This window comes from Megalops cyprinoides, chromosome 10 (genome assembly GCF_013368585.1).
Source record: "Megalops cyprinoides isolate fMegCyp1 chromosome 10, fMegCyp1.pri, whole genome shotgun sequence".
In the NCBI taxonomy this organism is placed as follows: Eukaryota; Metazoa; Chordata; class Actinopteri; order Elopiformes; family Megalopidae; genus Megalops; species Megalops cyprinoides.
In genome coordinates, this window is record NC_050592.1 from 33,021,653 (window position 1) to 33,047,785 (window position 26,133).

The window sequence follows — 26,133 nt, forward strand, 5'->3', positions numbered from 1 at the left end:
AGGTGAGCGACGATCACACTCATCCAGGCACCGACGGCCCACAGTGCCACGCTCCCCAAATTAACGCAAATTAATGTTGACACCTAGACATAAATGTCCGCGGCTGAGGCTAAATTACCATTCTGGGTGGAAGCAATTGAGGAGCAGGTGTCTTAAACGTGGTAATTACCCAGGCCGGGCAGAACCCCGACACAGGCCCACAGCTCCGCTCAAGTGGACCTCCTGAAAGCCGGAGTCCATTTTAGGTGTTAATAATTGATTTGGAAACGAGCTATTAATGGGGAGCAGATTTTAGGCTCTGTCCTCGATGTTCGTTAATGAAGGTATGGCTTCCTGCAATGTTGGATTCATAAATTAGCTCTTTGCTAATTAGAGGGCTTAAATGAGGGAGCGTGCGTCTGGAGCAGAAAACTTTTTTGGAGCCGAAAAGTCATTTGTAACATCCCAGTGGCTAGCCGGCCTCAGCAAATAGGTGCTGCTTTCTGTATGGGACAGCTTTGCATTACGACACCCTTTCTTTAAGCACCTCTAGATGCAGACTTGTATTCTCTCCCATTTAGCCAGTAAATAAATAAGGAAGTCATTAAGGTGTCAGCTCTTCAGCGCAGAGCAGTTTACACCCAGCAACATCGCTGTGTGATAAAGGGCAGTGAAGGTGACGCCCAAATGTCAACAACAGAGTCGAGAAGCCATGGCATGTCATGCCACAGAAGTCCTGTTCTGTGACTCGTGGACCTGCAGTGCACTTAGCCGGCTCACCTTTTGTCACACGCATCCCCCGCAGGCCCGAAACGCCCCTGTCACGGCGAGGGTGTGGCATGTCACCATCCACATCGCGAGTACCTTTCATTGCCATCCTGGTCTGTTCAAGCCACTGTGGAAAAATGACTGAGTACTGTTATATCCACAAAGGCTCTTAAATGCTCTGCTCCTTCATATGTTAGAAGATATCCCAGTGTTTTCCAAACTAATAATTAGTCCATACATTTTGTTAGGTAACATAGGTGGCTTGCACTTAGTTACCAGTGTGTTGTACGGTAAGTTCTATGGCATGGTATGCTATGGTATAGTATGGTATTCTCTCGTGCTGGAAGCGCTCCAGATAAGCATCTGCTAAATGCATGCGATGTAATGTAATGTGTGGACATTCTTTGATTGGGTGAACATAATGAAGCTAGAAAGATACATACACGGCCACTATTTTTGTTTCAAGATGAAGCAGCTTATTTGTGGGTAAATACAGTTTGTATCTGTATAATAATTTATGAAGTGTGGGTGTTTTTTTTCCTTTCCACTGCCTGCGTGCTTGTACCACAACTGGACTGTGAAATTAAAACAGCAAGACCGAAGTGGTTATCACATTTACATGCGTAGAGGTGTCAGTGAGAATTGGAGAAAGCGGTCAGTTTGGTTTTCAGTTCAAGACTCAGGAGTGTATCTGAAGGAAAATAACTAGAGTGACAGGGTTTTCTTCTTTTTTAATTTGTTATTCATTCTTTTTTAAATGTGTTGTGAACCGCACAGTGTCTCTCAAGCCAAACCAGGAAATGCATCGTGTTAACAAGAAACTGTGGTTTACATATTTATATTTACTTGCTTGTGCAATGCGTATCTTTTTTTGCAGTTTGTCATTTTGTGTTTTTTTTTTTATACCAGGCTATTTATCGGTGTATTTTTTTCACTTCTCAATCCTCTCCCATGTGCCAGCGGTGCAGCTCATTGACAGCAAATCGCAGCCGAATCGATGCGGGAAGTTGCTCTGATCTTTCAGCGGCGCACGAACCGCCCCCGTGCCCCGCGCTCTTGAAAGGGGCTCCGTAGCCCGCCGCGGACACTGAGAGCACTCCCAAGTGCAGGAATGTAAAAAATGACAAGATACCGTCTTAATTTGCACCTTGAAAAAAGGTATGGCCCGTCAAGCGGTGGACTGTTTTTATTGTGCAGTTTAGTTGGGGGTGAGGAAAGGGGGATGGGGGTGGGGGGGCAGGCATACCAAAAAAAGCTCCAGAAATTATTCAACCCATCACTCGTCCATTTATCTCCTCCTTTTTTCCCCACCCCTCTCCGTCCGATATGTTTATTGTGCGCTCCCGAAACTTTAACAAGTGGCGGCGGATTTTTCTGCGCCGAAATTATATTTTTCTTCTTGTCATTACTTCATTAATCAAGAGGAGGCATTCTGAAAAATGTTTTGTTTTGGAGGCTGCAATCTATTTTTTGTGTGTGTGTGTGTTGTTGTTAATCTGCGCCCGTGGCAGGTTTCCCCTCCGAAACGCAGAGCTAAGCAGCGCTATCGCAGGCCTATTGTTGTAGCCTCTGTCATAGCAAGGAGAGCCTGATGCAGGCCTGTGCTGGGCTGATAAGGAAAAGAGGATTCAACATGGCTGGAAAAGAGAATCAGTGGGACTCGAGAGTGGAGTACGGATGGGGCTCACGCGCACACACACACACACACACACTCACACACACACACCCACACACACACACACACACACACAAAACATACATACATACACACAAACACACAAAATGTACACACATACACACACACACACATACAGACACACAAACACACACACAAAACATACATACATACATACATACACACACACACACACATACAAACACAAAACATACACACATACAGACACACACATACCCAAACACAATACACACAAACACAAGCACACTCACACATACACACACACACACACACACACACACACACATTCAAAACATGCAGGCACACACACACATACTCAAATACACAAAGCACACACAAACACACTCACATAAAACATACACACACACAAACTCAAGCATATGAAACATGCACACAAACACATACAAAACACACAACATACACACAAATGTACAAAACATACATCCACACTCAAAACACACAAGCATGTACATACACAAAACACACACATACACACACATATAACCACAGAAAGCCTACATGCACACACACAAAACATATATGCCTACATACACAAAACAAGTACACACATACAGAAAACACATACAAACGTACACAAAACACACACAGGCACACAGTGTCACACAGTTATCAAAAATAGCCTAATAAGCACCAATACATACCATCACTTACACTGACTTTTGTTAAAGGCACATTTGCCCATACATCAGTCTTGCCAGGGAAGGATTTAGGCTTTATTTGGTAGTAGTAAAACAATGCCTTACAAGGTTTTTATAAAACCACCATACCATTGTAATGTAAGGAAATCCCAGAGTGCACTTGGAGCACCAGCCTGTGGAGCACCGTTTCTGTCTCTTTAAAATAGCAATGTGTTGGCAATAACATGACTATGTAAACTGTACACCCAAATAATCACACATTATCGCGTCATTGAAGCTCTCTACCCTCACATGTGAACAGACTCACTGGCTGGTTAATTCCTGCGCTGTTTTTGACTGCCCCCCTCCTCAGAAGCCCATGTCCGTTTTGTCTCCGAGTGCATCGGCCCCCGGAATGCTCCTGCGCTTCCACCGCGGCGGACGTGGCACTCCGCCGACGTCGCAGAGATAATGCATGGTTGACTCACTCCACAAGTGAACCTGACATTTCACTGTCCTTACATCACACAACAACAACACAAACAGCTCGTGTGCGAGATACGAGAAGCGTCTGATAAAAACAAGGGTAGTCAGTGGCTCACATGGTATTTACGGTTGCAGCTACAGCACTTACACGATGGTGCTGAAGATAAAAATATATATAGATATATATTTATATCGTATGCGTGTATTTCTAGATGTTAAATACCTTGCAAATTTACTCAATTCTGCTGTGGTACTGTATGTGATTTTTTTTAGCATGTGGAACATCTTACACTCCCACTCTGAGGTCAGCACCACGGGGTCGTGAGCAGAAATGTCTGTATCTCTTCCCAATGCAGCAAGGAACTGCCAAGGTTTTTTCCCCTCGGTCTTTCAATGTTATCATACTCCAGAGCTCTGCTGCAGTGACATTCCCAGCTATATGAATATGGCTATCAAAAAAAAACACTTGCTTTCCGCCTTTCCCTCTGAGACAATGAAAAGAACGAGGGGGATACCCTAAGCAAAGCAAATTGCTTCATTTTTTTTAAAGTGTGTATTCGGCAGAAGGGAGGCATTGGGGAGGGGCTGTTGCGGGGCGGTAGGAATCATCACGCGTTTATGGAACGCGGCTCATTTTTCTTTAATGAGCTGGCTCCCTCCCGCCAACAGCTGAGTTCCGCACCTTGTCAGCCGCCAAATGGGTACCTTTCCACAGCAGCGGCCCAGCGCAGGTGGGAGATGGTGAAACGCGAAACTTCGCCGCCTGAAAGGTGAGCGGAGGCTGAGAGATGCCAGCCCCCCCCCCCCCTCCCCCCCAAGCCAGGAATTAGCCGTCTTAAAGGCAACAACACAAATTACCTGTTTTACTAAGGATTATACCAGAGAAACCGCAAAGGGGCCCTGTGTAGGAAGGTTGCTGCCTCTTGTGTTCAGCACATCCTCGTATATACAAATCCCGTGGAGCCTTGTGGGTGAAGTGAGCGGCTCGCTGGGCTCCAGAACAGTGGCCACCTTTTTACTGACCGGATACTGCAGCTGTAAAGGGTTAGAGGGCTGTCAAAAGCCCACGCAAAGCTTTCCTTGGTGTTTCCTTTTGGTTTTGCCACACGTGGCATGCTTTGCCAAACACGTATGTTTACACAAGCGAAATGCGGAGCAGACACTACACGGGCAGAAATGACGGAAGTGGAAGGCACTTGAGTCTCGCCAGCTGCTACGCCATCTGTCACTGTCACGGGCACACTCGTCAGACGTTAAAACAACTTCCTCCAAAAGGAGAGAAGATAATCCCTGAATGTTTCTGTTTGTTTCCGTTCACTCCCGATCGTCATATTGCTACATGCCACATGTGAGGTGGACAGAGTTAATTGCTCCCCTGCTTACAGAATGGTGTTTTGAAAACACTGGAATGCTGATTTGAGCTAAAGGTTAGAAAAATGTGCAGTTTAGCGCTATTAAGACTACGATGTGCACCATGTATTTCAGAAGTAAAGCATAGGTATTATCTCTCATTTGTTTCTGTTTGTAAAGAAGCACTAGCTAATTCCTCATCACTTACAAAATGATGATAACCACATAATGATAATTACAACTTCAAAGTAAAACAATCCTGCAATAGTCATTGTTTGTTTATTAATGCACTGATAATTGAGCCGTCTTTTCTTTTTTTTTAAATTAGACCTCAAAACAAAACCAATACTTGAAAATCAGATGGCTGTTTTAAAATTATACCAAAACATCCTTTATACTACATGTAGATTTAAGACATCACCTCAAAGTCTAAGATTCCTTTATCTGCATGACTTTTTTCTCAGCAGTACCCCCTCACATACACACACACACACACACACACATACTCTCACACATAAAGTTGAGTCAAAGTTAAACACTTTGAAGTACCAGCCTTGATGATGTCTGCTATTCCTGTAGTCATTTTTCGGGCCTTTGTTTTTTGGGCATTTTTCCTTGGCTATGCTTCCGGGAGGGTCGATGAACACCAAAGCTTCCCCAGTTCCACCAATGCAGTGCAATCCCCTGCAGCCTGGCCCCTGATAACCACCCCCCAAACCCACCCCCCTCACCAGACCTGGCCCTCTCCCCTCCCTCCCCCATGCCCCCGCCAAGGCCAAAGACAAAACCCTGTCAAATTACCCCCAGATGGATGAAGCGCAGAAAATGAAAGTATTTGGCAAAAATGCAGATTTTGCCGGTCATCTGCCCGGCTATCGCAGCAGAGGGAGATAAAAACGGTGATAAGGTGCCGGGGGGAAGTCGTCTGGAGAGCATCTGCCCATCCTCCCCGGTGGTCCGCTGCATTAAGTTGTGTGTATGGGGGGCTGTCAAACAGGAATATTACACCGCAGGGTCGTCGGTAAACTAATTGGGTAACAAAGACCATTTCCAGCCCTGGAAGCCGGTCTTTTAACAGTCAGTGTGCTGAGGCACTGATAAGGAAGTTCGCGTCTAATGCATTTAGTGGGGGCAAGTTCACTTTCTTTATCTTATTTACTTACCTCAGTGTAAATATTGTCGGTCTATAAAGTGGATTTATGAAGACCCCATTTCTCTGTAGAGCAGGCCAGTATTAAATAGTTTAATATCACATAACATGTGATGTTAAATAGTATGCAAATAGCTACAACTCTGCAAAATGTTCAAAAGTTGTGGACACTCAACAGATGTTGCTTTGTTCCTAAGACACCTTCAGGTTTTCATAGAATTTGAATGTTGTTTTTTGAGTTTTTTTTTTTTTTTTTGCTTGATAAATAATTTCCTGAAATGGTTCTGGATCCTGCGGGTATGAGTATATTCTATTAAGAAGTTTCATGCAAAAATGTTTTTTTTTTTTCAGTTTGTCAGAAGTTAAGCACAGAAAAAAGGAGAGAGGGGAAACACATTGATCTTCTCTTACTTCTTTAGGAATGTCTTCATTTTACCTGGAGTCTCTGGGCGATGCTTCTATTGGGATGAAGTTGCATGAAATTGTTTCCCAAAAATAACACAGGTTAGATGGTGCGGTTAATGGATCGTGTAATTCACAACTTCTGAGGGGGCAAAACGAAGAGTTCAAAAGAATGCATATATATTCAATATTTAAAAAAGGGAGCATCGAGAAACATCTCAAGGTTTTGGGCATCTTTTTTGGGGGGTGAATTTGACTTAAGTTGATTTATTTGTCCCTGTGCGTCGCTGTCCACTCGGACTCTGAAGAGACTTCCAGGATATTGGTCTGCTTCAGGCTCGTCACATGCCTGTGCGGCCGTCAGTTCGGTTCTTCCGAGAAAAACGGGCCGGTTGTTTCGGCGATGCCGATAAGCAAGGAAGCCTTCCAGGGAACACACCACCTGCTCTCCTGCCCGCGAAGAGATTGTAATATCCATACCGCTGAACAGAGCTGGCAGCAGGTACCCTATTATGTTCTCTCCCAGCTACACATAGCTGCAGGAGTCATCCGGAGGTTACGCACAGAGATCAAACAAATTGCCAATTGAAATCAAATGGGAAAATTCGAAAAATTTAAATGGCAAGAATGGAGACACCAGGATGGAATGTTTTTTTGACTGCAGTCCAAACCCTCAGAGGAGGAGGTGGCAGCTACTGTATTTCTTAGCCCCTGGTCATAAATATAGAATAAACTGCACCTTTTCAATATGCACACTTTCCCTCTGTGTGTTCAGGAACATGACTGCCTTACGCAGCACAGATCACACTGTCAAAAGAAAAGAAGCGGTTTCCTAGAAAAAAATACATTGTTTTGTTTTGGTAATGTAATGTATTGTTTTTCTATTTTGTGGGTGAATGATAGGCAGTTGATTGAGACTGGGAACAGCTGTCTGTGTGCAGTCTGGGAAGGAAGAGCCCTCCCCCCCATTCCCACGCACAACTTTGAGCGTGAGGATCAGGGGGAAATCTTTTCCGGGGGGCAGGTTGAGCTTCGACTAAACTGGACGAGTTTTGGAGCTGGAGCATCTCTCAGTGCCTGGAGGTTTGATGGAATGTAGGATGCTTGGAACAGGCTAGTTGCTCTCTCTCCCTCTCTCTTGCTCTCTCTCCTCTCTCGTTCTGTCTTTCCCCCTCGCTCTCTCTCTCTGGTTCTCTGTCTTCTCTTCTCTCTCTCTCTCTCTCTCTCTCTCTCTCTCTCTCGCTGTCACTCCTCTCTCTTTTTCTCCTTTTCTCTCTCTCACTCTCTTGCTCTCTTTCTCTCTTGCTCTCTCTGTCTTTTTGAGGCGTTTTGCTTTTCGTTGCAGAAATGGTTGCAAAGACCCAGTGTATTCCACTGCCTCATATTCAAGGCCAGATATTGTGTTGACAGAGGAAGGTGGTCAGACACAAATGGGGATGTAAGCAAATAATGCATGGAAAAACGCTGTGCACCTCTTTCGAAATAACAGCTGCACAAACCTTGGTGGACAGACTATGATCTGAAATACAGGGGGAGAATGAAAGGTTTGATTTCAAGGCTGCTTAAGAAAATTCCTTGCTTGTTTTTGCAGTGGGTTTGATATCTCTCACTCAGATTTAAATAACAACTTATTTGTATACAGAACAGATATTTTTATATCTTGCACTGTTGAGTGTGTTGATGTTCTACAGCAGTCAACAAATGTTGATGCATTGTTGATGTATTATTACTGGTATTTTATTACATTATCATTGTGTATCACCATTTTTAAGTGTATATCACAAATACTTCTATAGACTATACTATGAAACAGTGGTCTGGAAAACCATGTAAAAAAAATAAATAAAAAAAAAACATTTTTTTTTTTTTTTTTGTTCATATACCATAATTGCAACAAAACGACAACAATCGGAGTCCCATATGTGCTCCTTGATAGGTGTTCCTTGGCAGATTATTGGAACAGCAGCAATTCTCAATTTAATCGATTTAAACGAAAAAGTCAATTTAACAAAGTTGAAAAGAGAGAGATGGGGAGAAGAAAAAAAGGCATTCTTTTGCACTCAAGCAGTAAACTAACTGCAGCACGGCACAGGGAGAGATTTCTCCCGAATTATCTCCCACCTCACATTTGCTCTTAGGCAAGCAGTTTAAAAGCCAAGCGATTGAGCCAGTGATCCAATTTGAAATGCAGAAATGATTAGAGCAGCTTGCCTCATTTCATATCGAAATTCTCTGATTTATGACAGGGCAGCAGCCAAGATCTATCTCCAAAGGGAATTAGTGTGCAATTTTTGCATATTTCTGTTATTTAGCCTCCCAATAGCAGATGCTAGCTCGGAAGAAAAAAAGGAAAAAAAAAAAGGAGGCTGGATGGAGGTGTCTCTTCACTCGAGCAGATGAAACCAGGGCTATTCGGGAAGAAGAAAGAAAAACAGGGACGAAAGGGAAGAAACTAACCTGCTGCGTGTGGCTTTGTGTGGTGCACATAGCAATTTTCATTTAGAGAAATGCCTTTAAAAATGAAAACACATAAACAAATTAGTGTTTGAATTTAGATTTTTAACCATGCTAGGAAATGTGTCATCGTTGTGTGCAAATGTCATTTTCGGTCATTCGTTTTAACAAAAAAAAAAAAAAAAAAAATAGTCCCCAGCAATTCATCTGTCCTCAAGGCTGAGGAAATATTAATACAGTGAGCGATAACGAGGCTGAAGGAAAATCTCCCTTAATGAAATTTCCAGTTGACCACTTGCAATTTGTTTCAACATGGCGAACAACTAATTGCAATGGACTTTATCAAGGTGTGAGTGTGCTTTTGTTGTAAACAGAGCCTTAAAAAAGGTACAAACCTTTTATCACCAGCAAACCCTGTTAATAACTGTGGAATAACATGTAAACTAGCCCTAAATCAGACATAAGCATTTGGTTTAGTATGTTAATTCTTTCAATTCAGAGCAAGGAGCTCCTCTTAAATGAAGCTGTGGTTCAAAATATTTGTTCCCAAGTGTCAAGCGGTTTGAAAACAAAGGTTTCAGAAGGAAGGGTCTTCATTTTACTTGTGTCAGTGAAAACAGGCTGCCAAATTCATTATTCATTAGAGAGGAAGAGAATGAACTGTCAGAAAATGAACCAGGTTCTTTAATTATTCAGAATGCCATTTATTCAAAACAAAATTCAGCTACAATACACCTTTTTCTGGGAAAAGTCCAGTTCCAATCAATATGCACTATGACAAACTGTATAGCTGGCTTATATCTACATTTACATTTACATTTATTCATTTGGCAGACATTTTTATCCAAAGTGAGAAATAATCACTTGCAATCACTTGAAATAATCATACAGAACTTCAAATAATTGTTACCTTTGCTTACACTTACTGTGTTGAAAAGCTAATTGTTATGATGCCAAATATTTTCTGCAGTGATATATGAAGATATAGATGAATAATGGTATAAAACAATGGCAAATAAACCATTCATAATGATTTTTTGCCCATGTATGTTGAAGTCAGAGAACAGGAAATGTCATACATATTTTAACAACAGCAGTAGTGCTGCAATAGAGTTGAAATAGCTGTGTATAATAAACCTGAAAAATATTGTATTTCTATATATGTGTGTATCATTCTGGATATATCTGGCGGGTTACAACCTAGAGTGTTCAGCTAGTTTATATTCAAAGTTGAGGCTAATGGAATTTCAGGACATTAAAAAAAAACGGCCGAGATTTTTTTTGGAGCGGCTCTTTCATGTTTCAATAAATATTCCACAGCACTCGGTGGTAACGATGCCACAGAACAAGAATGAAGTTATGCCTCTGGATATGTCAGTGAGGCAGACTGTTTGGGGAAAGCAGGCGGGGGGGCTGAATAAGTGTTCTTCATTACAATAATCATCAGTGTTAGTGCGCATTCCCTGTTTCATGCTTGCATGTACCGTTTCACATCTGTTACAATTTGCCCCGCGCGTCTGCGGCTAGCATTCACCCCGCCGCTGAGCTTCATTCAAGGGTTCCAGCTTCCCTGCGTACTCCACCAGTTTACAGTGATAGTCTTGCCTGGTAGTGCAGCTTAAGCCAGCCTTGACAGGCACCCCCACTGGTGCGCGGCAATGGTCCGACCCAAGAGCGTTCCAACTGTGCCAAAGAAAGCTTCATTGAGTGATGCCTCGTTATTCTTGCTGTTCCTTGTGCCAGTGTTTTCTTGCCGATTTCTCCAATTAAAATGTTTAAATTCTCTCTCTTGAGTGACACTTTATGGTTTTTTGTTCATACTGTGGGAGATTGGACGTGATTAAAACTCAAATACAGTCCCCTAGTGCTCCAGGCAGACAACCTGCACTAAAGGGGGAGGTATATGGTATGGCTGCTACATGCAGATGCCCTCAGGCCTGGGCCTGCTCGTTACAGTATTCCTCCACTGTAAAGCAGTACCGCTGTTCACCAGAGAAGCCCATTAGGCACTGGGTAAAACACCTCCTGAGATTTGATAGACCGGAGGAAATCTAAACCTGAACCAGCTAGTATGGCCACACAGCGTGTCTTACGCAGTAAGCAGCATTAGCGTCACCTCATTGAATAGGCTGCAAAGCACGGCTTTTAAATTCCACAGTTTTTCATCGAAATAGCTTGATTTTGAAGGCTGTCTGTTGGACAAAAGAGAGACTGAAAAAAAGGGAAAAAGAGAAGAGGAAAAAGCCCCACCCCCCCACCCTCCAGCCCAACGTCTGAAGGGCTTATGGGTTCACCTGGCCTGACCGCAAAGGGTTAAAAGTAGCTGGTGGTTGTGAAACGGTCAGTGTGATATCATTAGCTTGTTGTTTACACAGAACCCAGGGGTTAGAGGAGCCGAGTGTCACAAGACACTTTCTTCTTTACCTCCTTCAGCTGATCAGAGGATCATGGTATCAAGGAAGGATTAGTAGCGACTTGGGATTTGTGTGATTGGTTAATTTATTGCGGTGATGGCAGGTCTTTCATCTAAGGCAACATTTAATCAGCCCAGCCACAGAGGCTATTACAGGTTAGCTCTTTTCTTGAGTCAGTCCGGCTGTGCCATCAGCTCTATCACAATTCCCCTGAAATTTCCAAATTATCTGGAACAGGCTTTAGCTTCTCAGTAATAAAAATTAGAACAGATTCCTGATAGAAGCTTTTGCTCGCACAGGGCCAATTATAAATAGTACCGCACTGCCTCGGAAAAAGGCAGGCGGAAAGAAAAAAAATCCAACTCTCAAAGATGTGCAGGGAACTTATCGTCGCGCCCCGCGCCGCTCTGATCCAAATCCGTGTGGCTGAAAATTTATATTAGATTTTATCACAGAGGCCCAAGTCTAGAAAAATCAATGAAGGTTATCTTTTATGTTGCTGCAACTTGTGGAAATATTGATTTTCATTTTATAGCGAATTTGGAGCATCAGTTTGTAATCACTTCCTCGCTGACTACACTGTTTTCCTCACTGTATCTTTTACACGTCTGAGGCTAACAGACCCCAGGAAAAAGGCTAGGGGAATATTGAAACCTTGGATGTGGAGGAAGGAAGTAGTTTAACCAGAACATCCAGCTAAGGCAGCTGTGTTTTTTTTTTTTTTTAATCATGGACAACTTGCATGTTCCTGTGTTGAATTAATTGCTCTTACACAGTTACATAATTTATGTCCTTGAGTTAGAAATTCTGCTTTGCTATAGGCCCTATAGTGTCAAGTTAGAAACCCATTTATGTTTCTTTGCATGTTTGTTTTTTAAAAATTTGCCATGATGTACATTTGACAGAAAACATTGAATATTTCTTGTATTTGGTCAAGAGCAGGGTAGTTTAAAATTAAACCATAATTCATATGTTACACACAATACACACTTCTTTTGGCTGGTCTTACTTACTCTGTTGGAGATTACTGCAGATACTGCTGTAGAGGGATGAATAGTAGCAGAATATGCTTCTTAGCTTGTCTTCTGTAAGCAACCTGATATTCCTTTTTTATTTATTATTTTTGTAATCCTTGCTTGCGTAAGCAAAGCTTATATTCTGACATAATAAACTACTTTGTTCTTGCTCATTACAGTGAATTTTAGTTCTGACTTGCAGTGCTATTATGTGTGTCTCAGGACCAATAAGGACAATACCACTAAAAACTGATACAACACACCACTTATTCATCGTCATCTGCAGGGGCCAGTCTTTAGGCTTACCTACAGAAGCTGAACCTAGTTGTCGCTGGGAATTTTTAAGTATGTATGCCTGCAGTTTTACTGTGTGTGAAAACTATTTTGCCGCTATTATCAATTATGATTAAATTTGGCATGAATGAGGTACTTATTTCTGCAGCCTCCACTCTAAGGCTACAGTCAAAATATGCAACTGTGTGTCACCACAGGTCACAGGCCGTTACAAAAGCAGCTGTGATTGCATTTTTAGACAAATGTTTACCATTCATAAACTTAATATATTAGGACATTCAGATCACATATACATATACTGAAAAAATGTCCTAAATGTACAGTAAAAACAAAGTATAGTTACAAAGTTAGTATGTTTTACAGTTTGAAGGTCATGACCCATATGTTCCTTGCCATTTGGTTTCACATATTTTCTGGTGTTCATAGCACCTGCTTTCATTCAGGTTTGGAATTTTTTTTCTTTGGGTAATTAAGTGCAGTGTGGAGGCCACACCCCATAATGTACGCTAACACACCGAAAGACAGTGTTTCCTGCTGTTCAGATGCAACCCCCTTCTTGGTCATTATCTTATAGTCACCTTTAGTGTGGGATGGTTCAACAGCATCATTTTATGTATTATGGATATGATACTGTGCTTATAGCTATTTCTCCTCTTTTAGCACACACTTGACCTTGAATTTTCCAATATAATTTACTAGACAACCTCAATTTACTGTTTTAACCTGAATTGGCAAATGGCCAGGTTATATGCTACGGTAGCCATATTGCATTTGGTTTAGTTGTTTGGCTGAAATCCATTTTTCAGAAAGCTTCCTAATGTGATGTAATTTTGATATGTGAACTAAAATATGCTTGCTGACGTGTCTTGGCAGCCATATTTCATATTGTGTAACCGCATAGAGAAGTGTGAAAGCCATTCCGCCTCATCTGTTACTTGCGTCACCCTTAGGTATTATTGCGAAGTTTACAATGGGACATTTCTATCTGCACATATATACATTACATTATGTCTTGGTCACATATTTTAGTGGCCATATTGAGTGTAGCTATGTTATGTTTACATGTCTGGGAGCAGCTTCATATTTTCTGTCACTTCAAATATGTGGCCTGCAAGTCTTGCAGACAAGTTTACTAAAAGAGAACATCCATTTTATATGTGATATATGCTTAAATGCACATGTTGGCTTCAAAATCTATGAAAGTGCTCCCGACCTCTCATCTCATAATTTAATTTCATCAAGAAGTTTTGCTTTGGGAGGGGGGACATCGGTGTGCTTAATTTTACAATGAGAGGGAAGGTATCCTGGTCTGAAGGCACTGACCCCGTGTGTGAGGACTGCCCGCTCTGACAGCAGTGCAGAACACACTCTGGTGTGCATTACCCAGCCGCTCCACAGCTCATTACAGGAGATGGAGGAGAGGCTGATCTCCTTCTCTTTGGAGAAAAACGCATTTTATGCCTGTCACTCTCCCAGTGTCTTAGCCCAGATCACACATTTGTGCATTTACAGTGCACAGCGATTATCCTGTGCAGCTAAGCCGCCCCTTCTTTTGCGCATGACATCATCATATGCCAAACCTGGCTTTGGTAAAGGAGAGCTGTCCTTTTGTATTCCAGGATATTTATTTTCTTCCTTTTAAATGGTAGATGTGTTTTTTTTAATTCCTTATGCGAAAGTATTTCTATCATAATTTGTAATAATTAAAAATTGGATTTTTTTCTGAAAGTGAACAAATATACCCAAAGAGTGATTATCATGAAATGTAATCACAGTTAATACTCAATGTAATCAGTAATTAAAATATACAGTAAAGACAATGATAACCCTTTTTAGAAATATTCTGACAAAATTAAATGCTGTGAGACAACGTATCATTCTTCTGGATAAACATAGATCTGCCTTATTTTTTTCAGTTTTGACAACAGTGTGATTTAGTCATTTTTTTACACTGGCACACCAGTGGCAACTTGAACATCACATTACTACCCAGTATTTCAACTACACAAAAGGAGGATACTACTGAATAAGAGATGGCTGCTGTCTGGGGCCGCAAGAAAGGGTTAATCCGATTTTCATTTTAGATAGTCGTCGTGGCAACAATCAGGCAGTCTCCTTTAGTCCTTTGACAGGAGTGTAAGATGTACAGGTTAGCTTAGATATAAGAGTTTATTGTATGCCTAATTTGAGATGAGAAATGGGAGCTGACTCAAATTACGTGCGCCTTTCTGTTCTGCTGCCAGTGTGGGATAAGAGACCTGCGAAAGAACAAGGAAAGCAGCATACAGCATTCACTGTTCAAAAGATATTCGATCTACTGAAAAGTCAACTGGCGCTTTGAAAATAGAACAAGGCTTTTTTTCCTGTAGAAGATCACTTCTTATTTGTTATGTGGTCTAATTGTGTCACAGTTTGGCATTTCTTAATGAGAACTGGGCGCAAACCCCATGTTGCGTGTTCATGGGAGTCTTTTGTTGGGATTACATGTAAACAAGGTTTCCCCCCTCAACCTGCAAGGCAGCCAGGAGCACCTCGACTCCAACCGCAATGCACCCCTAATAGAGGAGTCAGTATACGATCCTGGAGTTAAGGTCACAGCCTGACTCATTCCTTTCAGCAGTGCACTTGCTGCTGTGCTGTGGCTTCAAAACTAAGGACAGGTGTGGCTCCTCTTAATGCTGTGAGGGGCTAGGCTTCGTCAGAGACGAAGCTAATGTTACACACTTGTCAAATACCATACCACATCCATCTGAATTCTTCTTTTATTCAAAATGAATATTGTAATAGGGCTTATTAAAACAAATAATAAAAAAAATCACTAGTGTTGGCATTTGAGCAGTTTTAGAAAGTAAATTACAGCATATTGTGCTACCTAGTAAGTGGGTGACTATAGCTGTGACAGTGTGTGGTTCAAAAAAGAAAAGAAAAAAAAACACTGATGATGTATTGCAACTTTATTCACTCATGAATATGTAGTAATACTAAATATTAACATCATTAATTAGAATAATTACCAACACTACTGTTACTATTCCCTGGCCATGTCCAGGAACAGCCTATTATTTAAACCTACATTAAATGTTTTAACTCCCCAGTCATTTGAAAGCTTAGCAATTTGTTTCACTCAAAATGAATATGGAAATGATGTGTGTTAAAATTAAAAATGAAAATATTCACAATAATTACTGTCACAATCCTTGTGTTGTCATTTGAACAGTTTTAGAAACAAACTTGTGAGATACTGTGGAAACCAGCTAGCAAGCCTTTATGTCTGGCACATGTAGTTTGTAGTTTGTGAAAGAAAAGCTGTCAAGGAAGCAAGCTAACAATTTGCTGTATCATTGTATCTGTTGGTTAGTGTATATGATGCAGAAGGATGCTAGAAAATAAACTGCCGTCTCTATGGATTGTGAAAAGAATTAGGTTTCTTGCTTGTTTTACACTGTAACCTTGAAGATTAAAACAATTTAGCAAGCTAATTCTCTGATGTAAGGGGCCTTCTAAGATAACAGCCAGCTTATACTTATGCTACTGTAGCTAGCTCTTGTTACTTTTCTCATATAATCTCTGAAAAAAGGTATTGTGCTGCAATGTTAACGATAAAAGGATGTCATCAAATGGAGCTAATAATTTATAATCACAGCTGCACTATTATATAAAGTAAATCACCATTTCTATAACTAGAAAACTTTACACATTGTGGGGAAAAGAAGTCTGTCAGATTTGCATCAAAGACGTGTATGTCAGGGCTATACTGAATATCAGTACTCATGTACTGTACATTTATCCATTTTTACATGTAACAAACCAGAAACAAACCAGACCTAGTTTTGTATAAAACCCTTTTCATTCAATTAAAAGACAATACCTTAAATTTTGTTCAATAACAACACTAATCCCCAATGGCACAGATGGTCTAAGTTGTGTTCTAACCAAAAATGTGGTCTCCATAGCCAACAGTTGTTGTTCGTCATCTAGCTGAGCAGCAGCCGGGAGACAGAGAGTCTTTATGAACATGTTTCAAGGATTGTCTGCGGGGCTGTGTATTTTTGGTGAGATTCCAGTCAAAAGGTCAACGTGGCTCATGAGGAAAGCTCATTAACACTGTGACAACAAAATGCCTGATCGCAGTTAGTCATCGAGACCAAATTGTCTTACTCTGATCACAAAAACACAGCCCTTTTGAAAAAATGCCCATGGATGTTCATTGGTCATCCAAACTGCACATCATGCTTTTGCTGAATGATCACACATAATCCATTTAAGAATTTAGTCAAATTTTGAGCCATACAATATGGGAATAAGATCATCTGACCGATGTTCATTTATCCTGAGACACAAAAATGCCAGACTTCAGTTCAAATACAAAATGCAAACACGGCAGTGGACTCCAGTGGAGTACACAAATATAAATATGAAACATAAACAACTTTCTGAGAACCACAATCCATTCTATTACTATGACTGCACTAGACTGGTCGACCACACTATTTCAAGTACAAGTGATTGCCCTGGGAGTAATATAGAACAATTTCCTTTCTGTTTTTAATAAAGTGATCTTTATAATTCGTTAAAGTTATGACACCAGTTAACACTCACACCACACAGGCTGTGTGCTAAGCTACCTGTGTACACACAGGACTGCACAGCAGGCCTGGGTGAGGAACCAGTCGTGTGTTTGGTGTGTCATGTTATTCCAGCTAAGCACACTGGCTTCTATTAATATGTCCTTTAGCATATGCTGAACTAAATGCTCTTATTGTAGAGACCTCTCACTTTTGGTTTGTCTATGGTATGCTGTATATGCTATATGGTACATGTGTGTGTATATATGTATATATATACCATGACTAGAAGTGTGAATCATGGTGAAGTTTTGAGGGAGTCGGTGTACTGGAGCTCAGTATAGAAACACAGTGGCCTCCGTGCATGATCAGTGATCAGTTGGCTAATGTATGTGGCTAATTGATAAATGATGAGGTCACCCCTGCACTGTTACCCTTCACATTACTATCTGTAATGCGGAGCTCTTTCCCTGTAACACAGCAATGGCTTTCCTTTGGCCGGCAGCCTTTCATGTGTACCTCACACAGATGTGCCACAGCCCAATGTATGCCACAGCCCAGATGTGCTCTTCTGAAAATGTGCAGACAGTACGTTCCTTCCTTTGGTTTGGGGATTTTTTTATTGAATAATTTTAAAAAAAAAAAAGTAGAGACTTGTTCTTAGATTTCACCCTCCTCAGTTTATCGCGCAATAATTGTTCGGTCGTCCCCTTCTGTGTAATGTCACATGTGCCATTTGCATTTATCCTTGAAAATTGTGTCCACTGGAAAGTGGCATACAGGAGGAGGAGGAGGCACACTGGGCTGCATTAGGGAGATGGATGGTGTCTAGTGGCCGCCAATTTCAGACGGAGAAAGAAATGAAGTGTCGAAATTGCACTCCAACCCATTTTCTCTTAGCTAAACTATTTCTGTAACACTCTAATGAAGGAAGGCCTCGGGGTTAAAAAGTAATGGCCTAGAAATACGGACATTTTGCCTGGGAGTAATGGGCTACTGTACAGAAGCAGCTGTACCAGCTGCCTGCCATTCTCCACTCACAGTGAAAGTGAAGATGCTCTCTGGCTTTCATTACCCACTGTATAAAAATTCCATTTGAAAATAAAATAAAATAGAATAAAAAAATCTAATGAAAATAAATAGAATACCCTGCGCCAGTGCAGCCCCTCTCTCTCTCTACATTTGGGTGTGAATGCATTCCGTAGGGGGGGGGGGGGGTTGGTAGCTGTGGTCGATCTCCTTGTTTTCATTTTATAGGAATAACATGAAGTGGCACATCTGACCCGAGCCCGAAAGAAAAATAACGTTACACATTCAGAATAATTTGCTCCCGCATTGTAAAATGTAACCTCAATCGCCCTTTGAAATGGATACTGATTCTTTAAATTCTTTCCTGCCCGTTTCAGGAAATGGAGAGATCCTGCCGATAGCGACGCACAATGTGCCTAAAGTTCACTTCTCAGCGCGCGCCTCCTTCACTCTGAAAGTCATCTGCATTCCCTTTCATAATTCCCCGCCACCAGAGATCGGCCTAATCTCTGAGATCTGATACGGTATCACTGGGAAAAATCCGCGATGATAATTCCGCCATTCAGATTGGAGGCGGGCCCGCGAAGCTGGCCCCCACCCTCCTAGACACCGCCACACCCCCCCCCCCCCCCCCCCATAACCACACGCACCCCACCCCACCCCACCCTGCCTGCCCCCAGCCACTCTCTCAATTTTCAGATCTTTTCAGCAAGGGAAGGGAACTCAGGCCCGGCTTATGAAATTGCCTGTTTATGGCTTTCAGAGCCGAAGAGGAGCGGAACTTGCGCTTATTAAAGTTTCTTTAATCACCGAAATAAGCAAATGATTAGTGTTTGTTATCTTTGCCTGTACAGAAGACGAAGAGCTCCGTCCCGGTGGCGCTGAGCGGGGGCCCCAGGTGGCTGCTGGATGTGACTTGGCAAGGAGCGGAAGACAACAAAAACAACTGCGTGGTGTACAGCAAAGGTAAGCACGGTCCTGCCACGGCCGCCAGACACTCCGCCGGCCGCGCGCATCTCTCCCTCCCTTCTCCCTCTCTCTCTTTTTACACTTTCATTCTGAGTCACTCTTCCTTTCATCTTTTATCTAGTCAAAAGTCTAATTGGGACCAAACCTTTTTAATGTATTGGTTTAATTTCCTTTCTGCACATGTTCTGCTGGATTCATAGGAAAAGCTGGAGCTGTCGCTGGTGGCTTTTCTGTTTACCTAACTGTAGATATCCATACCTAAAATGCTCCACAGAAATGACAAGCCAGTCCATCTGTGCTGGTGTGTGGAGTGACACAAGACATACATCTTATTAAAGAGGAATGACGCTCTTGTGCATTGGATACCAATCCAACTGAATGAAAAAAAGACAAAAGGGATAACAATACACCCTGCCAATCATTTGTGTTCATTTGTCAAATTCACTTTTTTTTATTCGAACATGGCTTGTCATTCCTATACAATTCTCCGGAGTACAATAGGCTTAGAGGCATAGAAAGAGAGAGTGGGGGAGAGGGAGGGAGAGAGAGAAAGAGAGAGAGAATTTCCAAATGTATCTGTGGCCACGTCAGGGAGCCCCAGAGCCCCTGGGGGTTGAGACGCACAAACTCACACAACCTCAAATCAGACCCCCCCACCCCCAACCCACCCACCCACCCACCCACAGTGTTGTAGATGGTGGGACAGACATGTTGTCAAGTGCGAACTACATCCACCACGTGGTAGCCAATTATGTGTGTATGCCTACGTTATGTATAATTTGCACCCGGTGTTGGTTGTCTCAAAATGTCAGATGAGCAGGCTGCCTGCAGTGGATGCATGAAAGAGGAGGCTGTCAGCCCAAACCACACTGTCAAAGCTAGGGAAATGATCACCGTGGAAATGACTCCAAATGAAAGATGAGGACTTTTGGTTTAGACATGCACTTTCTCACCAAAACAGTCTCAAATATAGCTGTGCACCAGGCGTGTCTCATGCCAAGTTATGGCATGTAAGATGCCCATAAGTATGGCACTGACATAATCATTCAAGGCCCCTCTGTGTATCAGAGCGTGTTATTCCTTCGGAAATATATATCACTATACAAACGCACTAATTGGCTCTTTGACGGGCATAGCTCGGGACTGGTACATAAATAAGCAAATGCAGACAACATAGGATCCAAAAGGACATGAGTCAGTCTTGTTTATCAGTTTCAGAACGATTACTCCGTGATGAGGCTCCCGAGCCGAAATGGAGTTTCTTCCCCTCAAAGTGAATAAGTGGCAGAACTGGGATTTGCAACCCGGATTTTCACTCTCCCAATTCTCATCTACTAATCACTAGACTGCACTGGGGAGTTATCCTCTTAACCGGCTACTTAACTTTGTGCTCTTTATCATCAAATCATTAAAGTTTTGATAAGCTGTTAAAGAAGATTATGCAGTTCTTTAAAATCTTCTAATCTTTTAGCCAGGAGAGAGAATATATGAAACAAAAAGGGGGAAGTAACAGGATTTCTCGACTGTTCTCTTAAGACTGTAATTTCCCATCTCCCATCGTATTTACTTTCTACAGTGCAATGATCATGTGACCGCCACCCTCTCCATATTTGGCACCGAATCAGATGAAGCGCTGTCACCTTAAGCTATAACGCATGCCAGTTTAATTGCCCGCTACACTTTGGCTCATTAAAAACTGACTTTGTCACATACTGTCACCGCGTGTGTCATTCACTGGCGTAAACATAACCGGAAACCGAAATGCTGAAACGTTACTCGTTATGTGCGCGAATGTGCCTGCATGGCATCAGAAGCTTTGCCTTTGCAGTACTAAAAAAATTCCCCTCTCAGACTGACTGAACTGCCAATGAACAATCATTGGACAGCAGTCAGATCGTTGATGTGCAGATGCTTCTGTGACTCGCTACGACTCCTAGCTATGACTCTCTGCATGTAGCCGAGGGTGAAGGGAAGAAGCCTTCAATATTTAGTCCCTAACAGTTGTCATGGTCTCATCCTTGTTTTTTTTGTGTTCAAGAAGGCTGGCTGAGCTATTCACAGCCACTGTGGCAAATCTCTGTTTATTTCCGGTTTTGCCACTGTAAATTGAAATCAAATGTGGCTGGCTCCGTTCCAAATGAAGCTGACTTTCTACAGCTCTGTCTGTCGGCATGTCTTTGCTGCTTGGAATTCAGCCAATATGCGGTCAAGACAGCCTTTGATTTAGGGCAAGATTGGTGATATCTCTCATCCGCCATTGGAAGGAGTTGTGTCAAGCTCCCAAGTTTATTGTTAATGTTCACTTTCCTGAAAATGCTGTCCCCTGCCTGTGCTATGACAGCCCCTGTAATCCTGGGCTCTGTGCTCCACAGATTGTCATTTTTGTGAAAAAGGAAACATAAATTGAAGAGATGCAGTAAATGAATCATGAATCTACTGATTCAGTGCACTGCCCAATGATCTCATATTTTCTGTTCTGTCCACTCTATAAAGAGGATGAAGCAACACAGGCGTTATGAGTGGAGCCCCCTTCAGGTTGCTCCCTGAAAGTACCGCAGCTCTGAAATTGCCCAAGAGAGCATGTGACCAAAAAAAACACATGTTGACTAATCATTGTGCCTCAGATGTTTTTACTATACCGCAGATATCACCAGTGCTTTGAAATTTAACAGGGACTGCTCTACTGTGCATGTGTTATATTATTTTTGTGGACCACTCTATTTAATTCAATAATGTGGGTTTTTTTAAGCTTCTGTTTTGATGCTTTTTGTCATGATGGACCTTCTACAGAGCTATACATAATCTATGACCAGTAATGTCCATTCTCTGTTCTTGGGGGACAGGGTTGACCAAAACCCGTCAGAACTGGTCACTAGAATAGTCATGTACTCTGTGTATGTACAGGCATGCTTGTAAACTGATATGAACACGGGCAAGCAAATTCACATTCAGACATTTACGTATATATACAATAATTGTGGTGTAAAACTCTAAAACGGTGTGCTGCTTTTTCAGCATGTGCACTAAATATATTTAGGATATATTTTTGTCATTTTAATGACACTTTTAAGAGAGGAAAAGGCAGATAAAGTGTTTAGCTGCAGACAGCCTTGCAGATAACTTAAAACCCCAGAAATGGAGGATGTGGCAGTGCTTCTCTGTGTACCCAGCATCAGCATATCCATGTGCTGTTTGTTTTACATTAACATCACAGCCAGCTCCCCAGCTCATCCTTCAGTCAGCCATTACTAAAACTCTCCACTTCCCTGCAATAACTCATTATCGAGCAATCCACCTGGAACTCCCACAATGCTCCTCTCCACACTTCGCCAGCTTCTTTTAACTGCGGGAGTTTAAGGAACTGGCAGCCAGCGTACAGATTAATTAGACATTGCAGTGATGTGTGTGTGGAAGTCGAGATTTTACTCCACTAAAAAAATGAAAAATAAATTTAAAAATTTAACGCATGTTCTAATGAATATGAAGGTTTTGGAGCAAAAGTGGCATGTAGGAATATTATACTTACATACACGCAGGATGAGAGGTGTCGTCCAGAGGAGGTGACGGCATGTTGTTTTTACACTGCCTGTTTGATTTTCCCTCTGAATTTTGACTGATTGATTTCAACACATGTTGACGGCACATGTCAAATGTTCAAGTCAAATTTACCACAGTGATGAAATGAAAGTGCATGTACTAACATCAGAACCATCACAGATTACAGGGAATGGCACTGAGAAGCCAACAAGACTCATCACCACTTCTTTGTTTGTGCTACGTGATATTTAATGGCAGAGAAATGATAGCTTGTTTCATACAAATACTATCAATACAGTACACATATATTCTGTTATAACATAAAACATATATATATTCTGTTGTAACATAAAACATAATCTACACATGAGAAACTGAAAATAAGAGAAACTGACAATATGCTGGTTTAGGTGACTGCAGCATTCCCAGTCTAAACTGTTATTTTTGCTACCAGGGGCTGAATTACAGTGCAACTCCCATTGTACTGTATACTGGGAGGCTAGTCATCCTGGACCAGAGCTCTGTTACATTAGGTAGATGGCACTGAATAAGGTCTATACCATAATAATGGGTATATGACAGTACAATAGCAGTGACAGCCAGCAATAGATAACTTCCATAAAGGGTCAGGGTTAATATATCAGGATCTGTCAGTTTTCCTAATACACACACACACACACATACACATTCCATGTTACTCATTACTGAAACCACTATCACATGTGGCTCTCCCATAGTATATTTTAGCCATTGTGCTTGGCAGCCAATATCTAAAATCAGACCCCTTTTACATTTGCTCATTCACTGTCCTATAATGTTACGTCCTACTGTTTAAAGGTCACCTAAATTTTTTTTCTTAAGCCTCTTATGCAGAGTGTAGTTAGATCTATCAAACTTGCCACTGGAGAAACTTTGCCTTTGTGCAAGTGGAAATTAGCACCAGAAATGACCAGTGTAACAAGTCTCAATCACATAAGCCTAGGCCCTGTTAAATTAGACTAATTCATGGTGTCTTTGTATTATTTTACGTTTTGTAAGTCCTTCTAATCAGATAATTTTTTTCTTACATTTCTTTTGTGCATTGTTCATTAGTGCAAATCTCAGCAGTATACAGAGTGTCGACAAACGTCACTAACTCGACCTTTCTGCCTGTGCACAGATTTCATGGCACTTAAATGGAACTTTTCCTTTTCACGTAATTATTTAATATTTACGAAGCTTTTAGATAATAATGCAGTTGCTTTCAGTTTTCTCTTTACAGTATATTGCTTGAGAAAACTAACTCCTTCAAGGATACTGTAAAAGACAAGCTGAGGACAGCACATAACAGCATGATTTGTAGGGATACTTTAAACAGTTAAGGAGATGTAATTGTTTAATTTCAACCCTCCCTTTAAACAGACTGTGGGAAATAGGAGGTGCCAGGGTTATTATCTGTTATCTTGAACATAGAGAAACAGTGTGACTGAATAATAACTAAGCAACTAACACAATGTAAATTTTCATTATCAGTGTATTAAAACAAAATTGTACCCTAAAGGAGTCTGCACCACAGCTCTGAGCAGCAGTGTAATTATGTTTAATTAAAATACAACAGAGATCAACAGAATCATTTTCATTAGGAAATTATTACTGATTCCGCTGCAACAATAATTGATTGCGCTGTGCCACATGATAACTCAGTACGGTCTGGCTAAAGTGGCAAAGTATGGCTTGTGAGCTGACTCATGGAGTTGCAGCGGGGGGTCTCGGCTCTGCAGGAAGTGGCAAAAAGTTTTGGGGGTGGATGCGGGGGGTAGATACCATAGCCGTATGGACGCTGAGAAGGTGCACTCTGACACTTTCACTCTATGTGGTGTGGTGCCGCGGATTAGCGCCTGTCCTGGCAGCCGTGGTTATACTCGCAGGAGGCAGAAGACAGCAATCTGCATAATTCCCGCAGACTGCGTTTCGTTGTCTTGTCCCCCAACTGCCGGTGCTTCGCCTAGTCAGTGGAGACGTATAACACTGTTCTAGTTTTGCATGTTTGCCACAAATCACCTCACGGAGGCGAAATCAAAAATGGAAACAACAGCGATGACACAAAACGCTGAGGTAAACATAACGACCCTTGATGCCGTTAATAAATATAAACTTAACCCAAGACCTGCTGTAAGCGTATAAAAAGAAATGCAGGGAGAAAGGAATACCAGACATCGCCGCAAAATAGCATAGCATTAGCATGAAAGACCAGTCTGTCGTTTCGCTGTTGGAATCGAGTACACACGCGCCATTTGTGTCAGACTTGGGCTGTAGCGCGCCGCAGCCCGCTCCGTGTATCTGTGCTGCCGAGGGTGTCTCATTAACGAGGATCACAAAGTGAAACGGCGTGGGATGTTCTTCTGCTGGAGATCTCTCAATATGCCATTCACGCCGCATATTCAAATGCCTTGTAAGGCTTAAGTGTCGCAGACCCACGTTTGCCGTGTCAGGCCAGTGTTAAATCAAGCTGCGGCCATTAATTATAATACCATTGTGCTCGAATTGTGGCTAATAAGAGTGATATATTAAACTCTTGTGGAATGGTAGAAACCTCTGTGGAAGTACCTGTTGTATGCCTTGTACTTCTTAGGAATGGCACATAATGCACTGTGCTGTTTGGCATGTGTATAGGTGAAGGCAGGGCGGTATAGCATACAGGCTAGTATGGCATACAGGCACAAGTAAACTTGTGTTTGGTCTTAGTGTGATGGTGTACCTGATGTGGGAAGATGCTTATGTCGATGGTTAATGTCAATCTGTCCAATCAAATTGATCCCCATGTTTGCTATTAAGCTACAGGAAGCATCAGTTCAGTTTATAGGAAGTTGTTACAGTTGACAAAGAAATGAAGTGTTTATATGTATAGTGTCTGTGTGAATGTTTACTGCTTAATTTTTATATATACCAATGTACAAGACAAATATGTCAGTAAGTTAAGTGTGACAAATATGTCAGTAAGTTTAAATGTGTGTGTGTGTGTGTGTGTGCGCGCGCGTTGTGTGCCATGTTGTATGAAGTAGTTGGGTGATTGTGACCATATTAATCATAATTAAAGGGGAAAACTTGTATTTCAAACTTGCATTCAGTTTTATCTGTCCTTTTCTGCTCTTTCTCTAGCTATTATCACATGGGCCCCATGGATCTCTTGTTCCCCATAAAAATCTGACTAAATTGACTAAAACAGTAACTAAAACAGTAATCATAAAGATCGTGTAAATCTAAAACTTGTCACTTACTTACAGCTAAAATTTAGCAAAAACTGGCAGCTTTGGCATTCAGTGTTGTGGAATATCTTAGACATCTGCTAGATGGGCAGCATCAAATATGCAAGGTTAGCTATAGTGGATTTAATCTCTAACTACAGA

The 26,133-nt window shown here is 41.7% G+C and overlaps 1 protein-coding gene across 1 annotated transcript in view; it reads left to right on the forward strand.

The window, feature by feature from the left end:
- zfpm2a (zinc finger protein, FOG family member 2a) overlaps nt 1-26,133 on the forward strand; it is a 137,616-nt gene that overhangs the window by 73,858 nt on the left and 37,625 nt on the right. Inside the window, exon 5 of the mRNA XM_036539175.1 lies at nt 19,096-19,207. Within this exon, the coding sequence (XP_036395068.1) occupies nt 19,096-19,207 (112 nt within the window). The remainder of the gene's footprint in view (nt 1-19,095; nt 19,208-26,133) is intronic.